At 42.4% G+C, this 25,593-nt stretch overlaps 1 protein-coding gene across 6 annotated transcripts; it reads left to right on the top strand.

Annotated features, from left to right (window-relative positions):
- Positions 1–4,334: 4,334 nt before the first annotated feature.
- On the top strand, positions 4,335–25,569 carry tprb (translocated promoter region b, nuclear basket protein). 6 transcript variants are annotated; one of them, XM_076088304.1, is made up of 51 exons: positions 4,335–4,509; positions 4,891–4,995; positions 5,100–5,173; positions 5,964–6,060; positions 6,171–6,274; positions 6,442–6,606; positions 6,950–7,042; positions 7,191–7,271; positions 7,483–7,570; positions 7,745–7,885; positions 7,975–8,078; positions 8,430–8,627; positions 8,903–9,010; positions 9,121–9,347; positions 9,602–9,765; positions 9,943–10,085; positions 10,739–10,887; positions 10,999–11,161; positions 11,317–11,451; positions 11,535–11,675; positions 11,887–12,055; positions 12,592–12,758; positions 13,150–13,302; positions 13,426–13,542; positions 14,087–14,290; positions 14,489–14,670; positions 14,812–14,959; positions 15,189–15,326; positions 15,523–15,654; positions 15,795–15,925; positions 16,056–16,266; positions 16,407–16,553; positions 16,777–16,975; positions 17,114–17,307; positions 17,860–17,933; positions 18,104–18,297; positions 18,487–18,777; positions 18,909–19,063; positions 19,171–19,248; positions 19,638–19,823; positions 19,932–20,078; positions 21,467–21,560; positions 22,414–22,562; positions 22,766–22,834; positions 22,932–23,023; positions 23,446–23,555; positions 23,690–23,788; positions 23,965–24,124; positions 24,455–24,573; positions 24,656–24,751; positions 25,291–25,569. In XM_076088304.1, exons 1-51 carry the CDS (start codon positions 4,359–4,361, stop codon positions 25,338–25,340), a joined length of 7,086 nt encoding a protein of 2,361 aa, XP_075944419.1. In that variant the 5' UTR covers positions 4,335–4,358; the 3' UTR covers positions 25,341–25,569. The 6 variants fall into 6 exon arrangements, with proteins under 6 accessions (XP_075944419.1, XP_075944418.1, XP_075944417.1 ...); XM_076088303.1 differs by having other exon boundaries at positions 19,168–19,248; positions 24,458–24,573; XM_076088302.1 differs by having other exon boundaries at positions 19,168–19,248.
- Positions 25,570–25,593: the final 24 nt, after the last annotated feature.

The raw sequence follows: 25,593 nt of genomic DNA, 5'->3' as shown, positions 1-25,593 counted from the left end.
GCCTTACGCTTTATTTATTCCCCAATATAACATACAACTAAAACAACAACTTAAATTGCATTTCTACTTATTTAAGACAATTTCCAAGCTTTTTCAAAAGAATATTATCTTACCTCAGTGTATTTCAAAGCAAAGTCACCAAAGGAGGAACCCTGCGAACTGCACTGATGCAGGGTTAAATAGCACAGCAGAAGACATCTCTCCTGTTGAAGCAAGCTGCCACATGTTAAATACCCTCATCTCTTAGTCTTGTAGCATAGACTTGACTCCCTTGTGACCCCAATGAGCTGCAGGCATGCCAAAACCATAACATAAAAGCCAATTGAGATTTTTAAGTAAAGACTTTCAATACTAACCCACACTCAATTAAAAGTTAATTAAGTTGCCTCTGTACTGTAGCTGCCAAACACATTACCACAAAAACACATCCACTGCTACAGTGGGACACAGAGGTTTGTAATAAAGGTAGACCTTCTTTACACAATTATATTCATAAAAATCATGATGAATATGTAAGTTTCTATATTATCAAAAAAGAGCCAGTTCATTTTTGTCTTTTAAAACTTGACGGCAATCATAATCTCTTCACTTGCCAGCTAGTCTCGACAATAGATGTTTAGTTGTTTGATTACTGCTTCCTTTTATCTTCAACTGAATTAACTATCTCTGCAGTGATGCAGCCTCACCTTTACCATGTTTAACATAGTCATGATATCAGATATCAGCAAGTAATGCTTCATCAAAGAGTGTGACTTGGTGATGCATAGTGCAGAGATACAGTATATGCTGAGGTGATCAGACCAATCTTTTTACAGGATTAAAGACAAAAAAGTGTTTCAGTCATCTCAATCTCACTGTTGAATTGATCGATATGAGGCCATACACAGTGGCAAGCTTTATGCCTTTCCAAAGCACCTCACAGCACATTCCAAGGTGTCTACTTTTATGTGGTTTCATGTAAGTATACTTCCATTCATCTTGGATGTGTTGCCTGCAAAGGAGGACTTGATTTCTAATTACTCAAAATGCAACACTTAGTGAACTGCGACACGCTAACACATAATTCTCTCAGGATGTACACGTGTCTGTGTTTCCACAGACACGTGTACCACAAGATTTATCAAAACCTTTTGGATACCTCCCACAGGAGCTTTCCGAGGAGTGCGAGGTTTCTCGGGATGCCCAAACAGGTCAGCCAGACAGCAGCTGACCTAGACTACAGCCCTGTATGCAAGAGTGGCAGCCAACTAGCCAAAACACCCTATTTATACTCAGACAGTTGCATGTGTGCCACCACTGGACCACAATGTTCACACCAACTACTTCTACCAAGTAATATGCCTCCAAGCTAGCAGAAATGTACAGTATGTGTGGCATTCTTCCAACAGGGTTTAGGGTTCAGTGAGTGCAGCAGAAGTCATTGAGAGTCCAACCAAAGGTTGAGAGGAGCACCACTTCAAAACAAGATGCCTCATGTGTAAACTCAGAATAAACAATAAACCATTAACAAGTGAGATTGCGTATTTTGCTTCGATATTCTGCACAACATTAACATAGCCAAAGCATGGGCCTCTTGTAAGAGGTAGGTGTAATGAGTTATCTGCATAACAATTACAGTAAAATTCAGAACAGCTTTTGGATGTTGCAGATTTGAGGGTGTTTTTGGTTTTAAACAGTTACCTCAGGGAACTTGCGTCTTGGAAACAGGCATGATTTGACTCATCACTCCCCTCAAACAAATGTTTACTTCAATGTTTACCCCAGCAATGACCACCTGATCCCACCCCCGCATCTGACATTTTGATTCCCCCTTTGTTTATACTGCTTCGCTAATTGGAGAACTGTTGTGATTTTTTGTGTTTGGACTCTTGGAAAGTCCAGCTGCCACGCTTTACTTCACCCACATAAAAACAATTTCACTGAGGTGATGTCACGGCGGTGGAGACCTGGATTGAGGCCCCCGTGACCAAACATGGACAGCGGAGGTGGGTGATATGACATAACCACGAACTGAGTTTACTAGCTGTCATCGAAATGTAAACATATTTTAAGTTGCTTTGTTTAGATATTTTTAACTTCCTCGTGACTCACTATTTTAATGATGGAATGATGATGCAAATGTTATCCTTTGACTCAATTTACTCCTGAGTTGATTAAACTTGTAAGTATTGTGAAAAACAAACTACTTTACATATGAGTGGAAAGGCTAGGTACAATTCAACACAGAATGCTGGAGTGCTATTACTAAAACAAAGGTGGAGTGAGCAAACAGTAAAAGATCACATGAGGGAGGTTGGAAGAGATAAGAATCAGAGGTATGAGGATGAGGAACACAGCTGAAACCGCTGCAGAAAATCAATTACAGTGCACATACCACCCCCACATCACAGTCCACCTTTGGGTTGGTCTTACTGGTGTTTCTCACGCTAGGTTGACTTTACTAATAGTTTAAATGAATGGACATATAGATACATGGACAAATGCAGGGATGGAGGAAGGGATGGGTGGATGCTTAAAACTGACTAAATCCTTACACATCTCAAGTTCTTTTGACTTTCTGTCACACTGTACTGTAGATGACTGGTCACTGCATTTGTTAGCCAATGTTGAAAGGAACTTGAATCACACCTCCACTCCCTCAAACACCATATATTGCAGGGTTTCTGTGTGTGTCCATGCTTCTGGGTTCCACTCTTATGACAAGTGCGGACAACAACCAACATGACTGAGTCAGATCAAGAGGTTTTGCCCAGCAATGTTGCTATAGGTAACTGTACATCTTGGTAACCAAGCGTGACAGTCGAGTGTAATAAAAATAGTTCTGCTGCCTGGAGCAAACGTCTGCTTTAACACTTCATGTGTTCGTGCCATCAGTCTTCTTTTCTTATAGAAGTATCACCATGGGTATGAACCAATAAACCACTGAGGTATTTGTTAAAACAGGTCCAGGCAGGGTCTGAATACCTATCGGGTGTATGTCATAGGGACAAAGTTAATAAATGACTGAAACTGAAACTGTGAGAGCAATTAAAGCCCAGATGTAGTAATTGTAACTTAAAGTATATCAATCTAACTAAAACTACAAAGTTTCTGTACACATGAAAACATGTTGAATGAATTCACCGTAAAAGATCCTCTGAGGAATTTCCAAAAGAATCCTCTGATATAACATTTTATATGGTCTGCTGTTAATTGCCTGGAATTGTACTAAATTGCAGTTTTTATAATCTATTGTGTGGCATATATGATCCTGTTATTTACTGTAATATGAAGTTTATGAAGCTTTGAAAGGGATGAAGACAAGATCAGTTACTTTAAAGCCCTTTAATGACACAATTACCACTGGGGTTGTAAGAATATATTGCATGTTTTCAAGATTTAAAAAAATACTGAGGTGAATAGTCCAAATCATTTTTTTTTTGACAAAACAAATGTGTAGTATGTTTGTAATGTAGAACATAAACTCTTCTTAATATCATTAAACCCCACAAATTCCCACAAAAATTCTTAAAGACATGACCTCTCTGTTTTCAAAGGCTTATGGCACTGCATGGTTTCTAAAAACATCAAAACCATCAACAGCCGGAATCCTGACCTTCTTAATTACACTGTATGCTGTTTTGCATGTTGCACCTTATTTTATTATAACTATCAGGATCCCAACATCCTTTGCTGAATTAAGTCCTGCTTCTAAGTCACACATACACTACATGTGTGCTTGCACACACTCAGCTGTCTTTTGGCTCCATCTGCTGACAATCTTTGACTGAGTATTACACCAGTCAACACCAGAGGTCAACATAAAGGACAAATCCACATTGCTATTTAACTTTTAAGATATCTTTAATTTTTTTAAGTGATTACAAGTGATTTCATCCTGTAAAACTATCTGTAGAAGAAATGCATTGGTTGAAAGTTTATTTCTCACCTTGGAAACTGTACTATTACAAAAAATATTAAATCCACTAAAACTTAATAGCTTTCTTTCAAATAAAAAGAAATTGAAGAGAAGTGAACCCATCATTTCATACTTAGGTCAGGGGTTGACAACAGCTGTCTCCATGACTAGCAAACTGAAATGTTTAACGTCTAGACGAGTAAGTGGACCATGAGTTAAGCTGTAGTCTTGAAATGAGCTTCGATTTAAATACTGTACAATATGTTGTGCAACATGCATTGGAGTCTTACAAGAAAGTCCCTCAGGACTTTGTTTCTGTTGTGATGGAGGCATGTAGGAATAATATTTAGCAGCTATTTAAAAAATATATATTTTCTAAGAAATACAACTCCCATAATGCTCCAGGAGCAATGACGGACTCAAATGTCAAACTGCGCCTGCTCGTACCGTGGTCGGAAAAATGGCGGCACTGCTGCTGCAAGAGTTTGATGGTTCTGAGATATCTAAGCTACCAAAAACGATTCAAAACAAACTCGAGAGGATCCTTTCGGATCAGCAGTATGAAATAGATTGTTTAAAAGCACAACAGGAACAATTCCGTGTTGACAGCGGTAAGATATTGCCTGGTATTATGCTTACCATCGGTGCTAAATGCTAAATGTTTTGCTTTGCTCGACATCATGCACGCATGCCGGCTAAAGGGACGAAGTAGCTAAAAGTTAATTTCTTCGCTATGAGCAAACTTGCAGATTAACCTCATATTGTTAATTGTGTTACGTGTCTATCACTGGCTATGGGAAGTTGGACGAAAGCTAGAGCTAGCTAACACTGCGGTCTGTGACCACAACTTGACGCTAGCGTTAGCTTACCTACTGAGCTAACGGTAGCGTTAGCGTCAACAAGAGAACATAGAACGAGAAATAAATAACAGTATAACATATGAACACCAGTCAACTGATCATTTTAACGTTTCGTGTTCGACCCCCTTACAGAACAACAATTCTTTGAAAAAGTGAAACAACTTGCTCAGTGTCAAGATGACTTTTTGTCCCAGAGTCAAGAACATTTTAAACTCAAAGAGGAGTTTAAAAAGCAAGGTAAGAGTAAACTTACTGCAATATTATATACGGTTTTAACTCAACTTAGTTTCTCTGGATGGCATTACCTCATGACGTGCTTTACTTTAAATTTCCCTTTTTAGAGGAGGATCTTAAATGTGTGCGTGAGAAGAACGGAGAATATGACACCGCACAAGCGAGGCTGTCATCTGAGCAGGTAGGAAAGACAACTCTATCAAATCAGTCAAGTTACTGCTTGGTTATATTCTGTGACTAGCTACGTTTTAGGATTTTGTAACGGCTAACAAAACCTTTGTCAAATGTAGTGATTCTTGTCAGAAGTAGTGCCATTGTAAAAGTTACAGCAATGGTTGATGTCTACACTTGAGTCATAGTGTCAACACATTGATCTTAAAAAGTTGTCAACAACACGATGTTAAACCCTAAAGTGTTGAGAAACCATGTGAATGGACTAGTAGTTGTACAGCGCTTTTCTAGTCTTCCTACCACTGAAAGCGCTTTTTACACTACATGCCATTCACACCCATTCATACACTGATGGCAGGAACTACCATGAAAGGTGCCAGCTGCCCATCAGGACTATCTAACATTCACACACCGCAGACACAGCCTATGGGAGCAATTTGGGGTTAAGCGGGACAACCCGCTCTTCTACTGAGCCACAGTCGCCCCTATGTATTGTTGGCTTTTTGGGAAAGTAAAGCATGATAAGCAACATGTCGGTGGTTTTCAAGCGGTATATTTCGTTGCCGTGTCTGTGTTTGAATTGCCTATGGGCGTACATGCAGAGGACAATATTTTGGAAAATGCAAAATAACCAAATATGTTCATGAGTTGGAGAGTGGACCAAGTTTTTTTTTAATTAACTAGATGGTTTAACTAAGGGTTGTGTTGATGTCACCAAAAGTCCAGATATGGTCTGAAAGTGTTTAATTATTAAGCAATACCAGCAATCACTATGGTTAAATAATGCTTCTTTTTTTAAGACTTTGCTGGCAAAGGCCAAAGAGGAACTGGAGGCAGAAAAGCGAGAACTTGTGCGAACACTGGAGAGGAGATCCTTGGAAGTGGAGCATTTAAATGGTATGGAAAGATGCATTAGTCTGGAGACATTTGTCAGAACTTTTTATTTCTATTAGTACATGCTTACCATCATTTGGACATGGCAATTATTATTTCTGTTGCTTCTCCAGATGACTTCAGGCAACTCAATGACAAGTTGGTGGAGGTTAACACCTCTAAGATGGCCCTGCAGATGAAGTTGGATGAACTTGAATCGGCTGAAGTCAACATTAAAGTGAGCGATATTAAAGGATTGATTGAATAATATCTTGATATCAGATTTGTTCTTAGGGGGAGATACTTTGTACACATCTATTACCGAATACTATACTGCGAACGTGTATCCTTTGTTTTACCCTTAAACAAGTAACTGAATGAAGTTTTGGTGGTTTGCCGTTACAGTACAAGGAGAAGCGTATGATACAAGAGAAGGAGCTGTTGGATGGCCAGACATCTTGGCTGAACCAGGAATTGAAGGCTAAGAGTGAGGAACTGCTGTCCCTGTCCCGACAGAAGGGAAACGAGATACTGGAACTGAAGTGCAACCTGGAGAACAAGGAAGATGAGGTGTGCCTCTTTTTATTTACATAAAAGTGTTTAAAAGGCTAAATGATATGGAGAAATACGCTATGATGGCAGTAGCAACACATACAATGATAAGGATAGCATGTCAATATTTGAATTTGTCTATTTACATCACATTAAATGTAGAGCTGGGTGTGATGCACTAACCATAGACCAATAGTAACCGATACATTGTGGACACTTTGTAAACAGTCACCTTCTCCTCATACTATGGCTATAAGCAGTTTCTCTTTGTATTGAGTTCATTAAAGCACGTTCTTCAGTTATGAATGATGACCATTATCTCTTATAGTCATTACTTCTTTTTTTTTTTTGTGACTTTAAGTTGAACAGACTCCAAGACCAAGTGACCAGTTTGAAGACTTCCAATGAGCACCTTCAGAAACAGAATGAGGACATGATCAGCAAACTGAAAGAAGTATGTTTGTGGTATTTCTTACAGCCTATCCCAAGTCTTTTTGTGGTCTTATTATATTTATATTCTCCAACAAAGTGATCAGTATTGTAGCACTCGGTGTGAAGTTTAATCATTGACGTGTGTGTGACCACATCTTTGCTCATTCTAGGCCAGGGAACAACAAGCCACCATGGAGGAAAAGTTCAGAAACGAGCTGAATGCCAACATTAAGCTTTCCAATCTATACAAGGTTTGTTTATTTAGTTGAATTGTGACATTTACTTTGTCTTGAAGACAAAGTAAATGTCACATGTTTCTTTCATCTGTGCTTTTATTATTGCACTTTATATTTACAGTGACTGTAATGGTTCACTGTATGTCATGGTTAAGTTGCTGTTATTTTGTCACCTCTAACCCTGTTGTTGTTATTGTTGTTGTTGTTGTTGTGGTGGTGGTTGCAGGGAGCATCAGCAGATTCTGAGGCAAAAAGTGAAGAGCTGGGTCAGGCAGTGGAGGAGCTGCATAAGCTGCTGAAAGATGCTGGAGAAGGTGCGAGGCTATGACAAAGTGACCGCAACTACCGTTTTCATTATATTGTTGACTTCTTCCTAGAAGGAGAGAGTCTGAATGTGCTTGTTTGTTAGCCTGGTGGCTTAGCTTATATCTTAGTCTCCTGTTGTTGGTATTTCCTGACGTTTGCTCTGTTTACTCTTTACGCCACAGCCAACAAGGCCCTTGAAGAGAAGTTGCAGGAGATGAATGGTGCCACAGACAAGAGTGTGGCCGAGCTGAAGGAGAGGATCCAGGGTCTTGAGAAAGAGTTGGACAATGCCAATGAGCTGCTATCAAGTTCTAAGCTTAGAGGTCTGTTGGGTTGATTCTGGTACAATATTCAGTTTGGTATGGATTTTCATATAAATGACCTGTGATCTCTCTACTATTTGAATTCCCAGGCCCTATTCATACAACATCCGTGATCACAGAAGAGCAAATGACAACAATGTCTCCAACAGCAGCAGCTGTATCCAAGATAAGGCCCGGCATGAAGCTGACAGAGGTATGTGCAGCTGAATTTGAACACCAAAATTAGTCTATTAACCAATTGGTCTGAGGAAATGCCTTGTGCCTTAGTTTTAGTGATGATGAGATACAATAGACTGCCGCAGTGGATTTCCAATATGTCTTGATGTTATGCAGTATTATAGACCATATTAAGGGTGAGCTTATGCTTTGTGTTAATTTAGAAACACCTCAGTGTTGGCCAACTGTATTTGGAGTGCATCATTATGGGACTGTTTTTAGTATTTTCTTGCCACTTGTTCATTAAACTATTTTTAACCAACAATTAGCACAGAAATCTTCTCTGCTAATTTCCCCCTTTTTAACAAACTGTCTTGTGCATTTTCAGTTGTACACCGCATATGTGGAGAGCCAGGAGCAGCTGCAGTTGGAGCGATTGGAGAATAAGCGAGTCAACAAGTACCTGGATGACATTGTGCAGGAAGTGGAGGCAAAAGCCCCGATCCTCAAACGGCAGAGGGATGAACACGAGCGCATGCAGAAGTCCGTGGCCAGTCTTTCTGCCAAGCTGGAGCAGGCTGTTAAGGTGGGTAATACAGACAAGTTGTATGTATGTTCAGTGGAATGGGATTTTCCATTTGATTACATTGAATTTGTTTGTGTTGCCTTTACTTGTGTTCTATGGTTCGCACAATGAATACATAAATAAATGCACCCGTTTGTGATGGAAAATGGGTAAAATTAGGCTGATTCATTTGCTTAATTGGAAACTGGTTGGTAGAGACTACATTCTGCATTTCCTAATACCATCTGCACTTACAGTCGACAAATGTTGATGTTTTTCATGTTCTTTTACTTCAGGAGGTGCACCGTCTGCAGAAGGAAGCTGATGAAGCTAACAAGCGCTCCACTGTTCTGGAAAGGGACAACCAGAGGTGTGACCTGCAGCTGGGAGACATGGCTCAACAGGTGGGTGCTCGTCCAGTTAAAAGGATAATCCCGGTTATTTTCAAACAATTCTTATCATCCAATTTCGCCAAATTCTTATTTTCTATGTCATCCTTGGTCTTTCCTGCCAGGTGCGTGTGCTGCTGATCGAGCTGGAAGAGGCTCGTGGAAACCACGTGATTCATGAGGAGGATGTGAGCTCGGCTGACATCAGCAGCACGTCGGAGGTGATCAGCCAACACTTGGTGACCTTCCGCGGTGTAGAGGAGCTACAGAAGCAGAACCAGCGTCTTCTGGTGGCCATCAGGGAGCTCAGTGATGCCCAGGAGAAAGAGGAGTTTGAGGCCACTGGCGATAAGTACGTTGAAATGTGTGCTGATTTATTTTTGTTTCCCCTTTTTGTTTGTTTTTTTGTTTCTTGCCGTAAACAAACGCATCTGTAAGTCGGGTAACTGTTTGTGATGTCTAACGATACAAAATCAGTGATTGCTGAAGAACAAGAGTGCCAAGCATAAAAACACCCACATATGTGTTTTAGATTCATAAATCTATTATCACAAGTAACCATAGATGTCAAACTGGGCTACGGCTAAGAAAGATGATCTGTTCCAGGCGTGGTGAACTGGAGCAGAGTTTCGACAAAGCCCAGCTTGAGCTAGAGTCCCTGAAGGAGCAGCGCGGCCAGCAGGTCAAGATGACCGAGTCCATCGTGAGGCAGAGGGACATGTACCGTATGCTGCTGGCTCAGGCGACAGGAGTCAGCTTTCCTCATCAGGGTAACAGCCAAGAGATACATCGAGTTATAATCTGTTGATGCAAGACAGGGCGTCCTGTACGTGCACATTTAACTGCTTCAATTTCAAAGTAGCAGTTTCAGTCGGATGGTAACGGCTTGACACGGTGCTGTGGGGATTCTTTTTATTTGGCTGAACTTCTGAGTGTTTTTCCTTCAGGTACACCACCCGAGGAGTTTGCCCTAACCTCCACCCCGCGACGCTCATCTGCAACCATTCCTACCACAGGAACGCCCACTGCACTCGTCTCTATGGCAGCAGAGTCTGCCGAAGCCTTGGAGGCCAAGGCAGCTTTGCAACAGGTGAGGAAACATCGACATAAGACATCCGCAGGGGGATCGATATCAAGCAACAAGTCTGTACACCGTGTGGTTTATGTCAAGCAGTGCCCAACACCAGTTCCATGGGAATGGATCACTTTCAGTTACAGGCATGATTTTGCTTGATGGTGAGATTACTGTAAATCTGGACAGCTGCAACAGTATTTATGGATATTGTTCCCGCTGATGAGCTTGGCTCACTTGTTTCCCATGTCTGCCACTAGATGGCAATGTGGCTATGTTGACAGATCAGCATTTGCTTAAATTATGTGCCCCAAATATTCTAACCTTTCTTTGCTAATGATGCTCGAGAATGATTTTGAGTGAAATGAAGAAAACGCTCAACAGTGCCAAGTGGGCTAACAAGAAAGAAACTAAACTGAAAATAAATTTGGTTTATTTGGTTCTTTTTTTTTATTGAAATGTCATCAGAACATATAATTCAGTAGTAATGTGTATAATCTACAGTTGCAGATGTAGTTTTCACTGAAGACCGGTGATTAACCTTTGACAGCAGTCTCGTATGAATCGGTCAAAGGCCGGTGTAACCGGTTTGTTATCCCTCGTGAAACTGGTATTTCTCAGACAACAATAACTAAACTCCGTTGACACTAAATGTAAATGTCTGGTTGCAGTTGCAGGAGGTGTTTTCTGCCTATAAGAAGGAGCGAATGGAGTGCAACAAGGCCATGACGGAGCAGAACGAGAAGCTCCAGGAGCAGCTCTCTGACCTTCACTCCCAGAATGCGAAGATATCGACCCAGCTAGAGTTTGCCTCTAAGAGGTAAGTTAGTTTGAAAAACCTTCTTCTGCTTTACTCAACACTTAATGTGTTTTAAAAAAAATATATAGGAGAGAACATAGGTCACTAAAAAGAATGTCTCAACAACATCAGGTATGAGATGCTTCAGGACAATGTTGAGCGCTACAGGAAGGAGATTGCTTCCCTCAGAGAGAAAGGACAGAAGATGGCCGCTGCCACACAGAAGCATGAGCAGACCATCCACACTTTGAATGAGGATCTGAGAGCTGCCAAAGAGAAACTCACCATGGCTGAGGTTTGTCTTCGTTCCAGCAAACTTTTAATTTTTCCTAGTGATGTTTGTTTCTTTGCATTTTATCATCACCGTGATGGAGGAATTGCGGTGGGGCTCGAATTGGACTTGTGACTGTTCGAGGAATTGTAGAGCCATCTAGACTTATTTGCACTTAGGGCCATGCTGAGAGCCTACGTAAGGAGAGAGACATGCTGAAGCTTGTGGAGTCCCAGCTGAATCAGGAGAGAGAGTCGATCCTGAGCCAACAACAGAGCCAGCACCTGCTGCTGACCAACCTCCAAGCTATTCAGGTAATCTAGAAATATGACATTTGTCACTCATTATATCACACACGCAAACATAGTTCAAAATTATAACTGCTGTGTTCTTCTAGGCCACTCTTGAGCGTTCAGAGACTGAGACGCATCAGCGTCTAAATGGCCAGTTGGAGAAGCAGGAACGAGAGATCTCCCAGCTGCAGAAGAGGCTGGAGCACGAGGTGGAACAGCGCCACCTGCTCAGCAGAAACCAGGAAGTAAGCATAACGTTGAATGGTTGCCCATCTGTTTGTTTTTTTTTCAGGTTTTTCCACCTCAATCATGTCTGACTTAGTTATGTTCAAAGGTGTTGTGGTGTACTGATGAATCGGTACTGTTTAAACTTAACCCCCAAATGAAAGGAATGCATTCAAACCCAGACACAGGAATAACAGGATTCAACAGTTTGCTTACTTCTCGATGTCTCAGATCCAGTTGATGGAGACAAAGAGGCAGCTGGAGCAACAGGTACCAATACACCAGAGGACCAAGGAGCTGCTGAATGCTGCCGAGCTGGAGCTCAACAACGTCAGGCTGCAGTTAGGCAGCGGCGAACCACGCCACTCCCTGAGCTCCCCCACCACGCCCATTATCAGAGGTTGGCATAAACGTACTTACAGGCAAACAGACCTACGTCATACAACAGAACAATAAACAGAGGAATCCATACATGTATATATGTGTATAGCATTTCCACTAGTTGTCTTCAAAATTTAAGCAAACAATTCCTAGGTTGACGTCATTGGAAGTCAAATTGTTTATGGCTTCTCGTAAAGTCTCGGTCCGTGTAATTATGGTGAACTACAATCACCATTAACACGCTAGTTTGCTTTTTTTTGGGAGTTAATAAGAGACTTAAGACTGTAGATTTTTGTTATCAACTGACCCAGTTTCACACTTGACCAACAACAAAAATATGCTAAGATGTTCTAAGTTTATGAGATGGGAGGCAATAAAAGACACATTTTTAGACATGTCTGAGCCACACTCTCTCAAATGTTTTTGGGTTTTAAGCACAGACTCCTGACAATGTAATTAGTCCAAAACCCCCCCTCCCTTCCTTAAAGCGCATACTAATTGTCCTGTTTTCAAATGTCATCTCTGCTTTCTGCCACTGATTCTTCCTGCTTTCAGGCCTGCCAGGGTCCGATCAAGACAGAGAGGACTTACAGGGCCGCCTGCGGCTGGCTGAGTCCCGGGCTGAGGAGCTAACGGAGAGCCTCAGGGTAGCCACCTCCAGCATGGAGGTGTACAGAGCCATGGCCCAGTGCCTGGAGGAGTCCCTGGACAAAGAGAAACAGGTGCAAAACAAACCCAAACTGCCTGTCAGTGTTCCGCCTCTCATAAAACCATTGACCACAACCACAAAAAATTGTATTTAAAAAAAAAAAAAAAGCTACATTTTCAATAAACTAAGTGCTTACATGTGCAGAAATTCATTGACATTACTTTATATTGCATATCTTCCTTTTCCTATGCACCTTTAACATTACACCACCCTTGAGTTTGTCAAAAGTTGTTAGCATGCCTTATGCCAATGAAACGCATTATTAGTCTATTTGTTAAATATACACACATTTGTATTTTTGATTTAAAACATGCCGAACAGACATTGGGCACTTTGTTTATAACATTTTGGTGTAGATTATAGTTGTATAAACTCTTTTATATTTGCAAATGTCTAATGACCAGGTTACAGAGCAGGCGCGCTCATCCATTGAAGTGCGTATGAAGGAGGCTGAGAGGCAGCACTGCAGGCTGGAGGAAAAGCTTCTGGAAGCAGAGAAAGAGAAACACATTTCAGAGGAGCAGAATAAGAGAGCCCTGGCCTCACTAGAGGATCAGGTATATTACATTTTCTTTAAGAATTAGCAGTTTTTCCCCTCACCACAGTCGATCTTCAGAGCATCATATTGCTGTTGAGTTTTATACATGTAAAGAACTTTCTTTTTGTTCTGTGTCTGTCAGATGAACGGTCTGAGAAGAAGTCTCAGCAGCGCTCAGGCAGATCACCAGGCGGTGCTACAGCGAGTGGCAGTAGCTGAAGCCCAGCAGCAGCAAGCTCTACTAGACAGCCAGGAGCAGGTAAGAAGCTCTCATAGAGATTAATGTAGAGGAATTAGGGATGCCAATTGTTTCTCTTTTGATAGATGACCCTTGTTAACTTATCATTAACTGTTAACTGACTACATTAGTGCCTTAGGTGCTGTGGTTAAAATTCACCACAAGCCACCCAGCTGCAACAATAAGGGATGCTCAAACGCCAGCTGCAGTGTAAAGTGCAAAACAAGCAACTCTCCCAAGTTCAACCGTCCAGGAGAGTTTGCAGCCATGGTGTTGTGGACGCATGTCGCCACTCTACCCTTCTTAAGTCTGCAATGCATCAATTTGTTAAGCTGCGAGGTAGTCGGCTGTGTGTCTGTCTGGCATACTCTGACAGTATTTGTCAGGTTTTCCAGCTAGCATGTTTCACGACCAACCACTCATTTTTCAAGTATGATAAACTTATTCCAATTAATTAGTGCAGCTCCAGTAATTAATATGGTTTTGCAACAAAATTGCCACTGCACTTGCATGATATTACTTAAACATGCAATGATTGTGTCAAATCTTCTTTGCCGTTTCCTAGGCTAAGCTGGCAGCTGAAGCGCAAGACAAGTATGAGCGGGAGATGATTCTGCATGCAGCAGATGTGGAGGCCCTGCAAGCTGCGAAGGCTCAGGCCGTGCAGGCCATCCAGCTCAGACACCAGCTGGATGAGAGAGCCCAGAGAGTCGGCGCAGAGCTACTGGAGGCCAGAGTCTCCTGGGAGGAGCAGGAAAAAATCCTCAAGGTGATTTGAGAGAAGTACAGGTCATGACTCGACAGGATTAGATATGTTTTAGTTGGAGACAAGAGCCCAACAAAAACATTTATCTCAGGGCCATTTGATTTCAATTTATTGGTTTTATGGTTTTCTCCAACGACGTACGATATTTAAAGTAAATTAGCAATTACGCTTTCAGTCTTAATATCTTTGCTCACAATATAGGAGGAGATGTCAAAGATGGAGACCCGCTATGAGGAGTTACAGAGGCAGAACACCCTTCTGCATGAGCAGATCCAGACAATGAGCAGCAAGATGGCTGACAAGTTGCAACGTGCTGTCAATGAGAGTCCAATGAACCTGACCGAGGACGGCAAATCTCAAGACCAGGTCCTTGAGATTCTGAGGTAACGCATGTTTATGCCAAATCACAAAATCCTTTCGTGTAGTTGAGAAGCCTTGGAATTATGCTGCTCACCGGTGGTTTCGTTCCTGTCCTTCCACCTTCTCCACTATCTTTGATGCCCTTGTTTTGTTTTCCATCAAAGGTTTGTGCGTCGAGAGAAGGAGATTTCAGAGTCTCGTTTTGAGGTTGCCCAAGGGGAGAGTTTGCGTTACCGTCTGAGGGTGGAGCATCTGGAACGAGAGTTGAAGGAGGTGCAGGACAGCTTGAGTGCCGCAAAGGAGAGGATGCAGGTGTGTTTTTGTCCAAACGTTTATTTTCTCCTGTCCACTGACAAATCTTATCTGTGGATTTTCTTTATCATTCAATTGAGTTGTAAAGAAATCCTCTCTTTGCACACTTTCCTCAAAGTGCGATCAAGAACCGTTTCCTGAATGAAACACATGAGTCTAACCTGGCCACTAGCACATAAACCCTAGAGATACCACATGTGACTAAAAGCCCAATGCTAATCCTACTCAGGTGACAGCCAAGACCCTGGCTCAGCATGATGAACTGATGAAGAAGACTGAAACATTGAGCATCCTGATGGAGACCAACAAGATGCTGCGAGAGGAGAGGGACAAAATGGAGCAAGAACTGCACCAAACCCAAGCCAAGGTATAGGTTGCGGTTTATTGAAAAATGTAGTGGTTGTGTGTACATAAAGTGTGTACACTTGGAGGTTTTTTTTTGTACACTTTTAATCACTTTACTCCAAAATGTACTACATTATCCTGGTGTTACATTTTCAAAAAGTATTTCTGAATAAACCTCCAAATCCAGAAGTTGTCAGCTCATAATCTGTGTATTTCAGCTACAAAAGCTAGAGTCAGACATCATGCCAATGCAGCAGGCCAACTCTGAGCTGAGTGAGAAGAGCGGCATGCTGCAGGCGGAGAAGAAGATACTCGAAGCGGAGATCAACCGCTGGAAAGCTCGGACTCAGGTCGGTGAATAATGCTGCTTGTAAGACGGGGAGTAAAACATCTGCCATCAGAAAAGCAGATTGTCTTGTGATGACTATTTATTCCTCATGTTTTATCATTTCACACCACTAACGCACAACCTTTTCTCACATTCTTTTAGAATCTGGTGAGCCAGCAAAAGGATTCAGACCCGGAAGAGTACAAGCGTCTGCACTCTGAGAAGGAGGCCCATCTCAAACGCATTCTGCAGCTCATTGAGGAGAGCAACAGACTTAAAGTAGAGGCCGTCAGGTGAGCCATTATAAATGACGTTACTTTATAATTTTTATTTACCAGGATACGTTTTCTCCCGTATTGAACCCTACCAGTTCTTTTTCTGCTTCAGCATTCATTTTCACAACCTTTTAATTTCTGTCTATAGGACCAACAATCTAACGACATCTCTGCAAAGCCAGATACAGAACTTGCGTGACAATATGAGTAAGATGACTGACGAGAGGAATGCGCTGAAGAAGGAAGTGGAAACCAAGAACCAGGAGCTCCAGGAGAAAGTGCGAACTATCACTCAGGTCAAGAAGATCGGACGCCGTTACAAGACTCAGTATGATGAACTCAAGGTGGAACATGACAAGGTGGGAGCTCAGTATCTTTTAATCTCACTGCTTTAGTCTGGCTGTATTGTTCGATTCAATCCATTTTGAACAGCTGCCCAAAGTCGCCTCTGTTTGTGCTGGTTTGAGCATAATTATCTTTCATACTGCGTTTCCTCTAGTTGGTAGCCGAGGCCGCAGCAGGCCCATCCCAAGAGGAGGAGGCTCGTCAAGCCTCAGTTCAGGAGCTGCAGAGCCTCAGAGATTCTCTGAGCCAAGCAGAAGTCAAGACCAGAGAGCTGGAAGGACAGCTGGACAACATCAACAAGGTGAAACTACAAGTCACAAAAGTTTCAGCCAAGACCTTTTCACTGAACTGTCTAACCGTTTTAGAGTTAGACTAGTGTTCTTAGCCTTCTATCAGGGAAGGGAGTCTATGTACACTGCATGATCATATAGCTTGCACAGTTGGCAGTACAGTGCTCCCCCAAATATGCACATACATACATACATATACATTCATTAGTATCATGTCTTCCTGGCCTGTGACAGGTGGTTACAGAGCGTGAGACTGAAGGACGTAGTGCCCAGGAACAGTCGTCCAGGCTGCAGACGGAGCTGACCAGGCTAAGGCAGGAGCTACAGGATAAAACTTCTCAGGAGGAGATGCTGAGACAGCAGATGACTGACAAAGAGGAAAAGACCAGGAAGGCCATCGTCTATGCCAGGCAGAAGATCAACCAGCTCACAAGTGAGAGGGTGTCCCTAATATTGCAACCAATAGACCTATGATAAAGCACTTGTTTGTAGATGCCTCTTCTATTTGCCCCTATTGTACTGTTGCGTATTTGTTTTATTTGAATCTCAGACCTAAATAATTTATGTCCAGGCGCCAAAGACCAGCTGCAGAAGGAAAATGAGGAGCTAAAGCAACAGCGTGAGGAGCTGGAGGTGCGAGTGAGCGCTCTTAAGTCTCAGTACGAGGGCCGCCTGAGTCGACAGGAGAGAGAGCTGAGAGACCTGCGAGGTCAGCAGGAGAGGCAGGAGCAGAGAGACGAGCCACCCGAGGCAGGTCCCAGTAAGGTGAGTCTGCTTTAAAGTTTTCACAAGACAGACATGTATATTTCTGTCAGCCAAAGTTTAACATATTGCAATTGGTAATATGCAGTGCAATAAATATCAGCGTAGATACTGTTGAGCTTCACACTTCATAAATGTTTAACTCATAAGTACCAGTGACACCTTTAGTCTGTCTGTAAGAAACAGGACCTTTAACGTCTGTTTTTCTGGAACTTTCATAACAACAATGTTATTGTTTACAAATGAAATCATCTGTAAATGTTAGTTTTGTTGGTAACCTGACATCAACTTTTCATCACTGTAAAATAATCTAAACTCTTGGTTGCTTCTGCATCCTTGTTATGGAACAACTGCTCCTCCGTGAGCGACGTCTTGACAAAGATATTTGAAAAGTGAATTCGATGGGATCAGATAATGGCAACTTCCTGATGTCTAAAAAAGGATATCAAGCGACATTGTTGCTAGTTTGATGAAACTACATTATCATGACTGTGCGTCTTGTTTGGTTCCCATCATGACTTTTGTCTTTTCTGTCCTGATTTTTTTTTTTTTTAGACCCAGGAGCAGCAGAGGAGCACAGAACAGAGGCAGATCAGTCTGAAGACAACCCCAGCTGCAGACAGGGGCAGGTATGATACACAACCACTAAAACTCCATATTACTTTATAAGTTTCCACTGCAGTGCAACACGTGTGTGCATACTTTGTCCTGCAGTTCTGGGATCCGCCTGCTGTGACTTGTTCAACCCTTTCTTATATTACATGTTCATTATTCATGTCCTGATCTTTGTCTCAATCAGTGCCAGCACATCTGAGCCTCCAACTGCCAACATTAAGCCAACACCTGTGGCTACAGCAAGCAAGCAGCCTGTTAACCCGGGGAACAAACCCACTCCGAGAGCAAGCATCAGGCCTATGATTACCCCAGCTACTGTACCCACCCCGACACCCACGGCTACCGTCATGCCCACCACACAGGTGGAGACCCAGGAAGGTAAGTTTACCTCTAGACTTAAGCTTTCAATGTATTGTCCCTGAAGATGAATGGAAAAAGTTATTCTAGTGAAGGTATGGCTTAACAAAAGGACTTTTCCCTGCGTGTTTGTTTGTGTGTTTATCTTATTAATGCAGCTACAGTCTTAATGAAAAGCTGAATCTGTTTTCCACTCACTTAAACCTACAGCCATGCAGTCTACTGAAGGCCCACCAGTGGAGCACGTGACCGTGTACGGCAGTGCCAGCGGCTCGGTGCGCTCTGCCAGCCCCAACGTCCAGACCACTTTAGCTAGCCCTATGCTGAATGTGCAGCAGACCCAGACACAGGCCACAGCATTTGTCCAACCGACTCAACAACAGAGCGTGACCCATGCGGAGCCAGCCAATCAGGAGCCACCACCCATGGTCATTGAGGCCACACCTAGCTCGCAGGTGGAATGGCCTTCAACGTCCTCCACCTCCTCTGTGTTTGGAACTGGTAAGAAACTAAACTTTTTAAGATTGAGATGATTGTGGGTTTAAACCACACCATTTAGACATGGTGTGGTTTTAAACGTATTATTTTACCCTCATGAGGAAGTCTAAATAATATGAATGCCTAATCTCTAGTTTCAGCAACGCCAGGAACCTCCTCCATGTCAAAGAGGCCTCGTGAGGAGGAGGAGAGTGCCACCGTGGTCACTGACACAGATTCCACCCAGGAGGATACCTCCAGGGCTCCTATCCCTAAAAAGCTGCGTATGATCCAGAGAGTGGGTCCAGAGGTGAGGAGAGGGAGTACATAGAAATGTTCATTGGCGTTTTTAATTACCTGAAAACTGGTAGTTATGTCATGGCCGTCATCTAGGTGTTATGTGTTTTCCTTAAGGAGGAGGTGCTGGTGGAAGACAGTGCTGAGGCTGAGGGGGTGGTGCTGACAGACAGTCAAGACGGTGCAGAAGCAAGCCAGGTAGGCCGTCACCTAATATAGAAACAATACGTTGTAAAGAACTCCACGGCTCAGTCAGGATCTTCAGTCAATGTTAGCAGCGTTCTCTTTTGCTTTTCAGAGGATAAATGTCCTACCGTTGCAAAAAAAACAAAACTCAACACTCTTTTTATGCTGGAAGAGTAACCGCTGCATGTTTTTTTTTACCATCAATATATTGTCTTATAGCGAGGCCATAAGCTTACCATTAAATCCTATCTCTTGGGAAACAAAGTGCTGGTAAATGCAGCGTAACAGGCAGGATTATTTGTGTGGTTATTACTTCTTTGTACTACATGCATCACACGTGTTCATGGAAGTCGATTAGTAGAATGCATGTTGTTCATAGTGTCCATTGTTCCGCCCTGCAGACGGAGGAATTTCCAGTACTGGAGGAGGGAGACGAGGGTGCCGCCTCCCAGTCCATCATGATGGACCAAGAGCTCACCTTGACCCAGAGTGACGCTCCTCACCAGCTACAGCAGGAAGTAATCGTCATAGTAACGGACACAGAGAGTGAGGATGAACAGGAAGAGGAGGAAGAGGAAGAGGAGCAGGTAGGGACTTTATGTCACGCATTTTAAAAGGAAGTGTGTAAAGTGGCATTAGACGTGAGGCCCCGAATTTGTTCCTGCCACTAATGATTTGATCACTGCTCAACGTAGGACTACGATGAGGAAGAGGAAGAAGAAGAGGAGGAGGAAGACGAAGACGATGAGGAGGAAGACGATGGAGAGATGGGGGAGGAAGGAGAAGACAGTAACGAGGGGAGCGGAGACGGCAACGAGGCTTACGAAGAAGACGACGCAGAGGTTTGATTACCTATAATACATAATGTACACACAGTTACAACATTGACCTTATCCGCACACGCACACATACACACAACTTTCACATCTTGTACTCCACATTAACCCTTCCCACGCTTTCAGTGAGAGATTTATGTGCATTTTCCAGCTCACAAACTCAGTTTTTCCACACCGTCTCGCTTCGATGTCATTTGCATTTTGTCTCCGTGTCGTAACTTTCTGTCTGCATGGAGGCTGTCTGTGTTGACTTTAGATGTTTACCCTTTTTTCTCTAGTCTTGGTTGCACATGTTCACAAGGATGAGTCAGTGTCTGCAAAGTGACAGTTGACGGTCTTTCACTTGTAATCTACATTTGGAGGATCTGTAATAAATTGATTTAGTTTGAAGGCAGTTAAAAGAAAAAGGTCCAGCTGTAATAATGACCAAAGTTTATTAGCATGTAATTGAAGTATAAACTATTGACTAAACTATATAACACATTATGAGACATTTTAGAAACAAAAGAGGGGTCGTCCTCAGCAGATAACCAGTTTTTATAACATTTTCGTAATATTTCTAAGATGTTTGTAGTTGTTTTTAGGAAGCTGAATCCTGTAAACCTGGATGGAAAGTTAAAAAAGAGGATACAAATCAAAGATGATCACTGAATAATGAAATACAGCTTTCTTTTAATGAAACATATTTATTAAACTATGGAAAACTGCTATTAACATATAAAGTTATGCTGAAATAATACTCAAATTAATCCGGCAAACACTCCCAGTCTGTATCAAGAAGAACTCCAAGACACACTGAGTCCTTAGTATAATCAAAATGAATTCCAGGGTTCCATCTGATCCTTAAAGTGTTGAAATCATTCTTCTACAATTAGGCTTCAAAAGGCTTAAAGATGCTTCGAGCTGGGAAGTAGGATTTTTCATTGGAAAATATATTACAAAGTGCCTCTCGCAGTAACGTCACGCAGATCCTGAATTAAATAGTGAGACAAATCGTAAGAGTAGATAGAAAGTCTGATTTGAAATAGTTGGTGCCTGCTGTCTGTGTGGGTCCTCAACATTTTAAACTAATGCATATCAAAGTACACGAGTGTTTTTACTCATCATTTCTGGCCGTTTCTGAAGGGCGTCTTTGTTCCATATCGGGACAAATGTAATTATAATCTGTTTGTGGTGCCCTGCCAGTATATCCTGGCATCTATAGTGTGTGGGAACCATCCCATAACATGCTTCCTCCAATTCTAGCCAACTCCTGTTTTTCCTTTTCTACTCCTCTTCCCATTCCCTCTTTTTTCTGTTCACTTTTTTATTTGCCCCTGTTGAACTTGTTTAAAATCTCCTTGTGGTTTCTCTTTATTTATTATAATATTTCCTTTTCTTCTTTCCTTTCTCAGGGAGCTGATGTAATGGACCCGGGCACAGAGACAGAAGAGAGTTTGGGGGTGTCTGACTCCACCCAGAGGCCAGCAGATTCCCAGACACCCAGCTGTAAGATCCGGGAAACCCTCTCAAATTCACATGCGTAGATCCACCTCAGACGCTCCACATGCGCTCATAAGCTGTCCCGCCACCCAATTAGTTATCAGACACTTGACGGTGACTGAGAAAGATGTAATATGTTGTTGTCTGTTTGAAAGGAAGAGTTGTGTGTGTGTGTGTGTGTGTGTGTGTGTGTGTGTGTGTGTGTGTGTGTGTGTGTGTGTGTGTGTGTGTGTGTGTGTGTGTGTGTGTGTGTGTGTGTGTGTGTGTGTGTGTGTGTGTGTGTGTGTGTGTGTGTGTGTGTGTGTGTGTGTGTGTGTGTGTGTGTGTGTGTGTGTGTGTGCCAATAAAGGTAATTTCCAACAAGGGTTGCTTTACTTTGAAGATTCATAATTCAAGTTATTTTGTGGCCCCGTATCACTGAGGGGAACAAGTTAAACTGAACTTTAGTACATTACACGGATGAAGAATCTAATCCCATGATTAGAAAGACGTACAGCAATGGTTTCATTAGGGAGACAGACAGATTCTCAAGTGTAGTTTTTATTTTATTTCCAATTTGAAACTATTAAATCTTACGCAGTGTGCCTCTCGACAGCTGCTTCCTGTTCACCTTTTGAACAGAAATGCAATGATTTTAAACATTTGTCCTGACCGGCTTCATTGAGTATGTATGCATAATCCGCTAATGTGGTTTTTGCCGTTTTAAAAATCATCCAAGTCTATGAACTTTAGTTTAAATAAGTAATTGAATAACGAGTGGATCGGTTGGGTTTTCATAAGTAATTTCGTAAACGATTCGTTCTGATCTAATGTTATTTCAAATCAAATGGACCTGTTTGAGTATAATCTGTTTTTCCAGTTGACGGCGGTACGATGGAGGCGTACTCTACAGAACAACCAATCACAAGCTCCGGCACAAGAATGCCCCAGTCGCCACGGAGACCAACACATCAACTGCCCCCTCGCCTGAACATCGCCCCGACATCAGAACTGGGGCCACCGGCTCAGGTATGAAGGAAGCGTGATCTGACCCTCAGTAAGGAAAAGAGAAGTTAAATAGAACATTGTTTTTAGTTATTTTTTTCATGGCACAAGACCGGCATTACTTTTTTGAAAAGGTGCTTGTTCTCTGGTCTTCTTTTCTTTTAATGTCATCTCGATGCGCAGATCACAAGCTCTGCTAATCAATTCTGTACACATGAACTTCACAGCGTATCCCTGGTCGTCGTCAGTCGGTCGGCAGAGTCCCTCAGCTCACTCCCGGGGTGCCGGGCAGTTCTGTAAGTCCGTTCATTACGTCATTTATACAACTTTCACTCCCCTGTGTCGGTGTGCCTGTTTGTATTCAACACTTCCTGTCATCTCTTCCTCTTGCAGCAGCACTTCTGTGACGACGACGACAGGATGGTTCCCAGCACTCCCACTCTGGTGTTGCCACAGCGCTCCGATGTGTTTGACCAGGCGATCCAGTAAGTCTCACAGACCAGGAAGTCAGAATGTGAAACATTTGAAATATGTAAAAGTGACAAAATCACCGGTAATACAGTACATGATGAGATATTATTGATCTAATACGGCGTTTGATTATACAACACATTTTTAGATGATATGGTTTTACTTCTATACTTTCTTTTTAAATATATTTTTGACATATAACTGAAACTTAAAACTTTCTTTTTGATTACTTTAAAATGTTCATACAGGCCTCTACGTTATGGTTATTGTCTTGGAATTGTACCTTTTGAATTGTTTAGTCGGAGGCTTAAGTGAATAAATAAGATATTGTTTATATAAAAGGAAAAAGTCAGGGGGAAGGAAGTACCTAAAATACCTCAAACTGTCTCATTCTGCTGTCTTAAGGCACTGACTGACTTTGTTTTTTGTTTGTCAGTTCTCCCCAAGTAGCCGGTGTGCCTCGCTTCAGGTTTGGTCCTTCAGACGACGTGCCACAGACGAGTTCGTCCTCGCACTCGGACCTGGGACTGCTCGCCTCACAAGGAGGTACTCCACCACCACGTGTTGTGCACAGTTACAGTTTATTTTAAACGGCATTAAACACCCCCACCAGCTATCTGCAGCAGAAAGATGATTTTCATTTCCCACAGAACGTTGAAGTTTTTGTTTCTTGTCTTCAGGTCTTGGGATGTATGAAAGCCCCTTGTTCCTAGCAACTCATGAAGAGGAGTCTGGTGGACGCAGCGTTCCCACCACACCGTCACAAGTTGCAGCACCAGGTATCTGTCTCAGTCTGATATGAAGAGATCTGTTCTGTTTATCTCTAGAACCACCCTCTTCATCTATATGCTTCACTTAGTTCACAGTCTCTGAAAATAGGCAGTAAGCTGGATGGAATTAGTCAGATTTGGGAGTGCTATCGTATGCTACAACATATCTTGTTCTTCTCTTCCAGTAACGGTCTTCTCAGAGGCGGCTCAGTCCGACACCACCAGTGAGCACGCCTCCCAGTCGGTTCCCATGGTGAGCACGTCCACACCAGGCCTGGTTGTACCAGGAGCAGCCGGCACAGGGGAGGACAGAGACGACGTCTTCCTGGAGCCGGACACTGATAGGTGAAGCTCACTCCCCTCTGCTTTGGAATTCACTCCTCTCTGCTGTTGGAATTCGGGTGTCGAGCAGTCTGCAAATCTTCTCCTGACCGTCAACTGTAACCTTCATTATTGGTTCCCATGCAGGCTATAAGCCTGATATGAAATGCTATTATTTCTTTATTTACTGAAAGTCTGTTGTTTTCTCCTCTTTTAGTATCGATAGCTGAATCAAAGCAGTTAGCAGGTTGATAATAAATGCATCTTACGGCTTTTTTTATTTTCTTGCATTCATGGTTTTTCCAGGTGATTTTAAGACCAATGCATGTTGTTTTGTTGCTCTGTTTATTCCAGCAGAGCAGAAGTATCAATGGATTCAGTGGGCTCGCAGGGAGATTTAGAGGAGCCAGGGCAGCAGTCTGACAAGGCCTGCCTCCCCTCCACCAGCCAGGAGCCGTCCTCCAGCTCTGCAGGTACAGTGTAGCCACGTGGCTGTGCACACCCTGCCTGTGATTAGTGTTCAGTTCTGATTGCCGTGTTTGTTTGTGTTTCTAGATACAAGCAGTGCACCCTCTAGACCCTCTAGACCTGCACCCAGCAGACAGCTGCAGCGCTGGCCAGAACACCGCGGTGGCCGCATGAAGAGAGGAGGTAACATTTGCAAGCACCCCCCAAAAAAATGGGTGGTGATGGAGCTAATACTCAGTGTTCATATAGAGTTGTGTGGTGGAAGATGCTCTCTGTACTTTGATAGAGAATGTTGATCAGATTGTCGTATCAAACCAGTGTTGTTTGACAATGCCAATAAGTAAATGTATATTTTGGAAGTTGTTGTATACCTGAAAGATGGTACATCAACCTAAACTGATCTTTACGTCTCTTTATTTGCTAACTCGTAATGCACATTAATGGCAGTGCAACAGGTTTTTGCTCACAGCTCACATTTTCTGCGTAATGATTTATGCTTATGTGTGCACACAAATCCCGGTAAAACATTTGTTTCATTAAGTACCAGTCACAGCATTTAAAACATTTTGGTGTGTTATAATTCAGTTTAATGTTGATTAGAATAACAGCGGAAACACTATCATTGTTTTACATTTCACACACACTTTATACAGCCACTGTACAACATCTTTACATCAGCATAGCAGGCTGTGAATGAACAACAATGTTTTGTCTCCCAACAGGTCAGGGATTTCCTTCTCGGGGTGTTCATGGGAGACGATTCGCGAGATGAAGCACCAGTCAGAAAACTTGTGAACAGTGACTGAAGTTTCCATTCCCGTCAGAAACACATTTCATATTTTCCAATCGGTGTGTCCTGTATTCAGCCATTGTAATGTTCGCTTGTTCTGAAGCCTGTCGTTTTTAGTTTTGCTTTTGTTTTTTATGTACTTAAGTACATTTTTGTAAAGCAGTGTGTTTTATGAAGAATGTAATAAACGTTAAAGCTGTAAGACAAAAAACTGTGTATGATACAACTTTCTTTC

The sequence above is a fragment of the Anarhichas minor genome, unplaced genomic scaffold (assembly GCF_050575085.1).
Source record: "Anarhichas minor isolate MPS153535 unplaced genomic scaffold, ASM5057508v1 ptg000010l, whole genome shotgun sequence".
Taxonomy (NCBI): Eukaryota; Metazoa; Chordata; class Actinopteri; order Perciformes; family Anarhichadidae; genus Anarhichas; species Anarhichas minor.
This window is presented reverse-complemented; position numbering and strand designations above follow the sequence as displayed.